General features: G+C 17.8%; 1 protein-coding gene across 1 annotated transcript; it reads right to left on the bottom strand.

Moving 5' to 3' along the window:
• Window positions 1-998: 998 nt before the first annotated feature.
• Window positions 999-1852, bottom strand: PmUG01_00017200 (Plasmodium exported protein, unknown function; the record flags this gene model as incomplete). The annotated part of the gene is made up of 2 exons (XM_029005877.1): window positions 999-1646; window positions 1766-1852. The coding sequence occupies 2 exons, from the start codon at window positions 1850-1852 to the stop codon at window positions 999-1001; spliced, it is 735 nt and encodes a 244-aa protein (XP_028859197.1).
• Window positions 1853-10437: the final 8585 nt, after the last annotated feature.

Below are 10437 nucleotides of genomic sequence, written 5' to 3'. Positions count from 1 at the left end.
TAAATTTTAGTTATCCATACTTTTCAAAAAAGTAATAAAATAAAATACTTTTTACTTCATGCATAATTATTATATTTTATAAATACAATAAGAAGTATTTTATATGGTGAGAGCAGAAATATATGTATATATTTTTAATATAGTTATTAAATATTTTGTCAGATTCCTAATATAAGATATGTTATTTGCAGATACTACACATTTAAATACTATTTTGCAATTGAAAAATAAAGATAATTGAATAGTATACTACATTATTAACAGGATGCCAAAAAAAAAAATAAAAAGAGGCATTTTTTTTTATAACACAAAATATAATTTGTAATGTACCATATTATGTAATATAATAAATTTCACTTTTTTGTTTCTTTTAATTTTATTAGAATATTTTATTAGGTGGATTTATAATTTAAATAAAATTAATTTCACCATAGTAATATTCATGTAACATATAGCCAATTTCTAAAGAGAATTTAATTAAAACTTAAATAAATATAATATTGCAACTATATTCATTAACTTCGTATATTTATATAAAGACCAAGACACATTTATTCTTCATTTAAAAGGGATAAGTATTTTTTTAATTACCTCAACAAATAATCATTTAGATTAGAAGTTAAAAAATAATAAGAAGAACTTATTATAGATAAAATATATGTTATCACAAAACTTCAATATAATTATACGACTTCTCTTATATATTAATTTTAGTGCCATATATATATTTTCCATAAAAAATTAGTTAAATACAAAAACAATAATTTGAAGCCATAATTCTATGTTAGATTCTGTAAATAATTTAAAATATCAATAAAAAAACATTAAAACATTCATGTTTGCAAATAAAACTAAAAGCACATATTTTTAAGATTGCAGATCAAAAAAGTTAATATGATACAAGTAGATTCTTAAAAACTATATAAATACAGCTATATTTGTTTATTCGATATATTAATTAAAACTCATAGTGTTTGTTAGTAATAATTGAGTGATCTCTATAATAAAGGGAACATAGTATTATTCAGCTTATTTTTTATTAGTGCAAACTTATCATATTTTACAATTTTACTGTAAATATAAATAATGGCTGCCATAACTATAAATGTAAATATAACAAATCCTACACTAAAACAATAAGAGTTTGTCCATGTTGTTACACTATTTTTTACATTAAATACACAGTCTAGAAATATTATAACATTTAGTATTAATATAATTGGTACAAAAAAAATAGATATGACATAAAACAAAGCTTCCTTTAATTCTATCTTATTTCTTAAAAACTTGAAATCTTCATTCGTAAAATCTCTAACTTTATTTTTAAAATATGTTTTGTCAAACGTCCGTTTTTGAAAATATGGATCTGCTCCTTTGTATACAGAAAATATATTTTTCCTACGTTGTTTTTCTCCTACTGCATTATTTAAGGAACATCCATTTGGATGTTTATATCTTTCTTTTTTTACTTTTGCATTATTAGGTGGATACAATTTTTCAAACTCTTCAATAGTTGGTATATCTCCTTTTATCCACACAATATTCGAACCCTTTTTTTGTCCATATTCTTCTAGAAATCGACAAGTTCTTGTGTATAATGTTTTATAAATATTGTCATTTTTATCCAAAGAATTATTATATAAATTCTAATGAAAATAAATATTTATTATTTAAAAAAAAAAATAATTTTATATTAACAAATCGTATTAATATAGGACTCTAAAAATATGAATGATGCAATTATCCTTAAATAATATAATCATACCACATTACTGTTTATATGATATATCCAGGTTAAAATAATAAAGATAGCAATTTCAACGTAAAAAAATGACCTACAATTTTTTTTCATTATATAAATTTTTAATATTGTAGTATATAAAGAAAAAAATTTGAAACATATAACAATTTTTTAATGACATATGATCCTATATTTATTTAAAACATTTTCTTTTTGTTTTTTTTCTAAAAAACATAATTAATTGTATCTAACTATAATGCATTTTGCAACAATAAAAAGGAAAAAAAACTTTAAAAGTATATCTTTAAATGTTTATGTTAATATTATAAAATTCCTCAATTAAAATTATATAATTTCATTTTATATTAATATTTATTCAAAATATATAATTTAATTAATAGTATTATAATTAAATAACGTCTTTATTAATTCTTATAAAAATAGAGTAAAAAAAAAATATACGATTGCTTAATTATTCGAATTACTGAATTCACTTACAACATGGTATGCAAAAAACATATGAAAAATATTGTTCTATTAATTAAGAAAATAATTACTAATTTTAATAAAATAATCAATAATAATTTTCATATTATAAACGTACTATTTTTAAATAACTATTATTACTAAAAACAAAAATTATTATAAAATGTAATTAGCAGAAAAAATAAATGAAAGAAATTATATTTTATACATTCTTTTGAGCTCTATTTGTTGTAAAATTTGTGTAACCTTATTGTTTGTTATATATTTAAAATTTCAAATTTATTAAATAGTACCTAAGATAATTAAAAAATATAAGTTAAAACAAATAAAAATAGCTTTTTTCTTTTTTAATTATAATTTTTATGTTTAGTTCATACCATTATTTTTAAATGAAAATTCTTTTAATTCATTTAATTATTTTATAATTTTTTTTTAATTATATATATATTTAGAAGTGATATTAATATAAAATAAAAAAATTCAAGAAAAATTTTTTTCCAGAAATATTATATAAAATTACTAAAATTTTAAATTATTTTTAATTATATATGTCTTGAAATAAGTATGATATACTATGCATAATATGTACTTGAAAAATTAAAAATAATAAAAATATAATTTGGCAAAATATATGATTTGGTATTTTTTTTGCTAACAATATTAGCAAAAATGTATTATTATTTTTCCATATTTTTATACATGAAATATAAAATTTTTTTTAAAATTTATTAAAAATATTATTGTATCTAATAATTTATGAAACATGTAATTCTAATACTAACTGTTTTATGAAGATCATTTTTTATGTTTACCTTTAAAATAATACGCATAACCACAAAAAAAAAATGGTTGAGATTTTATTAAATATGGAAAAACTTTATATAATAAAATTAAATGTAATAAATACAATATTTTCTTAAAGTGTAATTTAAATTATCACTTACAATAATAAAAACGTAATAAAAAATAATTTTTAAAAATATAAGTTACTGCACTTGCCGCGTTATAATGTATTAATTGTGATTTTATATATTGAATTAAAGGATCACAAATTTACTATAATGAAAATGTCTATGAAACATTTACATATAATTATCGTATATAAAGCACATTTTTATTGTGAATATTAATTAATATCAATTTTACTTCTTTATGGTTCAAAAAAAAAAAAATAGATTACATATACATATTAGGACAGAATAAGAAATTATTTCAAAAAAATAATTTCTAATACAAAAAATATATAGAAACATATGGGCTCCTAAAAATATATAATATATAATTTTTTATTTTTTTGTATTTATATATATTTACATGTTATCCACGTTTCATAAAAACATTTATAAGTATACAACAATTATTCTTGTGTATTCTTATAATTTCATTAGTTATAAAGAAAAACATAGTTATATAAAAATCATTATTTTTAAAAAAATATATTAATTATGACTATAATTCCATTATATATGCTTATACTACAACGGTTAAATTTAAGAATTTTACGAGTACATAAATAAACATTAAAATGCATAATAAACAAATCAAAGGGAATATAGTTCTTCCTCTCTCTTCAAAATTAAATAATCACCTTAATGTTTATAACCCTGATATATATAATCAATTTTCTAATGAAGTAAAAAAAAGAAACCAATAAAAAAACTGTTTAAAAGAATATGTCTGCAAAGTAAATACTAAGAGATATTCATTTATTCTGAATAATTTAAACTATCTTTCTAGGTAGGATCAATATATGTTCTGTAATTATATATAGGACCAAATTTCCTATATATTAATTTTTCAAAAAAAATATAAGTAATACTACAAATGGATAACACATAGCAAATATCCGTTTCCTAAGTTATTTTTTTGCTTCACATGTATTACCATTATACGTACAATAACACCTTCAAATATATTCTAATTCAATGCAATCTTTTTAATGTCAGAATTAACATATCCACTTCCACTTTACATATTTTTAATTCTATATTACTTGTTCATTTTCTTCGAATAATATATTGCTTCTTGTATATAGTGTTCTACCTGCACTGTTCGTATAATCTAAAGATTTATGAAAAATATATAATAATGAACATTTTTTTTTTTATTATTTATACTGTGATAAATTTACTTACTCAAAAGTAAAATATTCTTACAAGTATATAAAACAAGAAGAAGCAATATATATGCGGAAAACTCTCTCCTATGTTAATATACCGCATTCATAATATAAGAACTTATCCAAATTAAAAGAATAAATATAAGTATTTTACCTAAAATAAAATATATATTTTTTCCATTAATTATAGAATTATTAAATTTTAAAATGTGTCCAAGCACCTAAACAATTTATTATATATTCAAAGTTTATTATCAAAAAAGCAAGGTTATGCGCTTGGTTATTTTATTCTATTTTTAACTAATATTAAACTACATAAATAAAATATAATTATAATGTACAAATAAGATAAAATGATTATAAAAATATTTTTGTTAATATTACCAATGAATTTATTTACATGAAAAACAAAGTTATAAATTAATAATTTATGGTAAAACTAATTTTATTCGTGCATACTTAAAAAGTATATATATGCTAATATTCTAACAGAACAATTCTAAATTTTTGATATAAATACTATTCGGAAAAAACAAAAAATGAAATGCCTTGTTTGGAGCGTACACATTTTATTTTATTAGAATAGAAAGAATACGTTTATTTGAATGTGTACATTAACACATATTAGAAATATAATTATTAAATATTTTTTCTGCATTTTCTAATAACAGATTAGTATATTTTATGTGTTATACCTTTTAAAATACTATTGCATAGTTAAACATAAATTATTGCATAGCATATAATAATATACAATTCACAGAAATAAAAAAAAATACAAAATATTTTTTTATAGCACAAATTACAATATAACATGCATTATATTCCTACAATATGATGAACGTTCATGTATTAAATAAATAATTATATTCCAAGATTTAATACTCAAGCAAAATTTTGATATTTTAAAAATTTGTATACAATATAATTCTTTTATATATTCATACCATATTATTATTTATGAAATGCTAAAGTTTTTATATAATTTAAAAAAATGTATTTTATTTTAATGCTAAAATAAAATATATTATATTATAGTATTAAAAAATTTATATTTTTTTTTTTTCTTTCTTTTTAAAAAGCATAAATTTATAAGTTTTTCAGTAATGATCATTTAAACAAAAAGTATACAAAATTAAATGCAGCAAAAAAACATCTTTATTAATTATTATTATTAAAAAAACAAAACTTACGATAAAAAAATTATTTTAAATAATATAATTTAGAACACAAAAGGAAATAGATATAAAATACTAAAATTTAATATATAAAATAACATATAATATAATTTAGGAAAATTATTAATGCTTTATATTACTTTTTGACAACTGTATTGAGAAGGTAATAGTACATGTATTTTCTGTTAATATATAAATAATTAATATTCCAATTTATACATTTGATGTTGACTGTTATATAACAAAAATAAATAATATATAGATGAAATATATCCATAAATGTAGAAATATTTATATTTCATATTATTTGTTGAATATAGTGAATATAGATAATTATAAAAATATAACACTCTAAATGTATTATAATAACTATATGACAACAAAATGATGTTGACTTGTGTAAGCAAATTAATTTTCTAAAAAATAATTTATTAAAAAAAAAAATGTAAAATTTTAAAATTTTTATTATGCTGTAAAATACCAATATCCTAAAGTATATTACAAAATTAATATAATCATTTTTGTATTTTCAGTTTTTACATTCATATAGTATAGATATTTATATATATATTAATATAAATATATTTAAAAAGATTTTTCGCACATGACTTTTAATTTATTGAATATAGCTATTACTTTCAGCGTTTGTTACTAATCAAATGAAAAAAAATTAAAGCGTTTTTCTATTTGTTTAATATATTAAATGTATTTCTAACACATTAATATAATTTTAAGTTTTACTATTTTTAAAGCATCAATAGAATATATGAATATACACAATAATCCTTTATAAACTTCTGAGTAACATAAAAAAAACATTATTTTTATAATTTCCATCTCATTCAATTATCTATTAAAAAATGTATAAGCAAACTACAATTTTAAATATATATTTCAATCGCTTTTATATTTCAAAATATTTCTTAAATTCTTTTTTTTATATATATTCGGTTAGTTATAATACATTAAATATTCCTAGGTAAAACATAAGTCACCTTTTATATATTAATTATACTTTTATTATCTATTTCTAATATATATCAAATCTTTCGAATTATAAATTATATATATATTTTGTTAAGTATACTCTGTCTTAGCTTTTTATATTATTATTATTTTTTTACTGTATTCTGAAAAATACATATCTACGAATACCCTTTTTAATTTTTAAGAACATATAACCTATTTTTATTCAATTTTTATATATATAAAATTTTTTTTCCACATATATATTTAAAATAGTTTTCTTCTTATACCTAAAGTGTTTGCTCTATTTTTAGCACCATTTCTAAATGGATATATTGGAAATAGTAAAGAACAATAAATATAAATATAAGCGTAAAAAGTGAAATTAAACACAAAAATCATATATTCATTATATATTATACACTAATTAAATATACATTAAAAATACGTTTTACATGTTAATTCTTTAGGAACATTCCTAAATATCATATTATTTACGTATAACTGATGTTCCTCAAAAACATGCTGTACTCAACAAAAAATAATATAGAAATATGTAAATTGTATTAAAGTTACGAATATTACTAAATAAAAAATAATAAAAAAATGTAAAAATTATTTAAAATCATTTATACCTATAAAGCAAGTTATGATTATACAATATAATGCATATTCATATATTGTATATTAAATACATTTTGACAAAATCATGCATTTAATTCGTAAGCTATAATAAAACTTCTATATAATAATCATATATTTATAATTACATTTATGTTACTATTTTTATTATTTGTATTTCATATATTCAGATTGTAAAGCATATAAAAATATAAAATTCAATCGTTTTCCTACTTCATAAATAGAACAGAATTTGTTATTATAAATACTCCACATTTTTTGTAGTTTATAGGACAATAAAAAAACAATATATTTTTAAACACAGAAAATCGTATTTATTTTTATAAACTTGAAATATAAACTTTTCATATTATTAAATAAGTCATTTAAAGTAAAAATTATAGAAGAATCATACTACTTTAAAAACTAAAAAACAGTATGAATGAATATGTTTCTCCTTTATACAAAAACAGAATATACAAGTTAAACCTCAAACAATCAAATAAAAATTTTTAATTTTTTACACATATATTTTTTTTTATTTTTACTTATTAAATATATTTAAGAATAAATCTATTTTTGTAATATTCGTAACAATATTCTGATACATTTGACACGTTTTTTCCTAGTTAGTCCTAATGGTCTAATGTAGAATAATGAGATATACATATTTTATTTTTTCTAGAATTACTATAAAATATATTTGGAGCATTCTTTAATATTTTTTCCTCTGTACTTGTTGAATATTATATATATGTTTTTAATTTTTTAAGAGTCTATTACTAAACCGTTTTCCAAAAAAATTAAACTAATATACACATTAACAACAAAATATATATATATTTAATCTGTTTTAAAATTATAAATTTTTATGAAAAATAACATACATATATTTATACATTTAATTTATAAATATAAACAGATGTTATTCTTAGTAGAAAAGAAAAATATAAGAAAATTATAAGCACTGAATAACCAACTGAAACAACAGTGTAAAAAGAATTCATCGCTATTTTTCTTTTTGTATTAACGTTCTTATTATAATTAATTTAAAATTTCTTTTTTTACTTTTTATAACACCAAGCATAGTGAGTGTAACTTCAAACATTATTTCTTTGCTTTCAATGGGTCTTTAATTTATTCGTACCATTTTTTATAAGACGCTATATGTATAATGTATTATATTACATTTATAATAATTTTAACATTTTTCTTTACAAACTAAATTTTATCTCTTAAAACCATTATGTTATTCCTTTATGTAGTTTCGATATAAATTGTTAATATAAGTAAAGTACTTGAAATTCCATATTACAATTATTATTCTTACTATTGTTATTAGTATATTTAATTATATGATCATAATTTTTAAAAAGGGTGATGCAAATATTTCTGTTCATTCTATCCTTTAGTGTTAATGATATTAGTGTAAAAGTAATATGCTGCATCTTATAAATATTTTAAATTAATATCATTTACTTCCGTAAAAAATTTTCTAGTATCATTTTAATTACCAACTTTTTTCCTATTAATATCAAATATTTCATTATGATATCGAAGGAGAACTATTAGGAATAAGAGCAACGTGCTAAGAATTTTCCTCTTTATTTGTACTAGATAATTTTTTTAAGTTTGTTGAAACTTTTTTACAAAAATTCTTCATATTTTTGTTAATTATATATAACGTACTACATTTATCATTAATATTGCTTATGTTTTGCTGTCACTATCAATTTCATTATATTTTTTATATGAGGACACCCGTATTAATATACCTTCATATAAATTAAAATAAAATGAATTGCATAAACATATAAATGCTTTTGTTTATGAAAGAATTTTATTCATTTTACTTTATTAGAAATATAATACATAAATCATTTATAATTTTTACAATAAAAAATAAAAATGTACTTCTTTCTCTAATAAATTGTCTATTATACTTAAATATATGATAAATATACAAAGAATAAACCTTGTTACAGAATTATATATATATGTAATTTATAATGGCCTTTAATCTTTTGAAATGTTAAGCATTTTCCTATGCTAATTTAAGCTGAAAATAAATATGTAATAGTAAGAATAGCTTATTAAATGTTCTTTAACATATAATTGTAGTAGTACTAGCATTATCGCACAAAATAAGTATTTTAAATGACAGAAATAAAATGAAAATTAAAAGTGTAATTTCCTTATAAAATGAAGTCTTATAAAATATTTTATTTCCCTTTACAATTCTAATTTATTTTAAGCATTTCATAAAACACTATTAATAATTCATAATATACATAACGTATTTATATTATATAATTATGATCTGCATTTTGTATAAAAATATTTAACTAATAAGACTATTTAATTATTTAAAACAAATGGATACAAATATATATCTTTCACACAAAATATAATGAATATATTTACTAGAAATATAAACTGCCCAAGTTCAAAAATATAGAATATTAACCGTTCTATTTATTTGCATTTTAATTTTATAAAAATATATATACACATTTTTTCATTTTTAACTTAATTTTCATTAGAATATAAAATAAATCATAAACCCTATTATAAATTGATAAATATAGTATGATATAAAAATCAGCTATCTGATTACATATAAAGATATTTATTAATACAATAAATTATTAATTATAGAGTTATTTAAAAAGTAATCTATATTTTATTATTGTAGAAATGTTTTCTCTATTTATATTAATTTTAACATATCTCTAAATTAGAAATATTACTTTATTATGTAATACAATAGTCTCCATTTAACATATAAACTTTGAAATATTAGTATTATTATATATGTATACTCATAATAAATGCATACTATGAATTATTAGACATAAAGCAATATTTCAAATTAAGCCAAAAAATTTTCCTTTAAAAAGTTAAAATTAATAATAACGAAATATTTTTCCTATATTTCTTACATCGTAAAAATATCTAGTGAATTATATTTAAAACATACTCTAATAATTCATGCAAAACATATATTACGCTTAAAAAAAATTTATAACAGTTATTTTTTTTCCATTAAAGAAATAATAATAATGATAAATTATTTTATTATGTTTTTTAATTATATATTTTCACCGATTTTATTCATTTCTGTTACAAGTTACATTAATGTGAGTAAATAATATTATATTATTTAAAACAAAGCCAAATCAATTTTTAAAAATAATATTATTCTTTTTTAGCTAAGTTTCAGCTGAAAAAATAACAAATCATAATTTACAATAAATATTAAATGTATGATAAGATTATTTTTTTAACATTTTAATTGTTTTCGAAATAAGAATCAATAATTAAAT

Source organism: Plasmodium malariae, assembly GCF_900090045.1.
Source record: "Plasmodium malariae genome assembly, contig: PmUG01_00_3, whole genome shotgun sequence".
NCBI lineage: Eukaryota > Apicomplexa > Aconoidasida > Haemosporida > Plasmodiidae > Plasmodium > Plasmodium malariae.
Note: the sequence above shows the minus strand (reverse complement) of the source record. Positions and strands in the feature narration are given on the sequence as shown.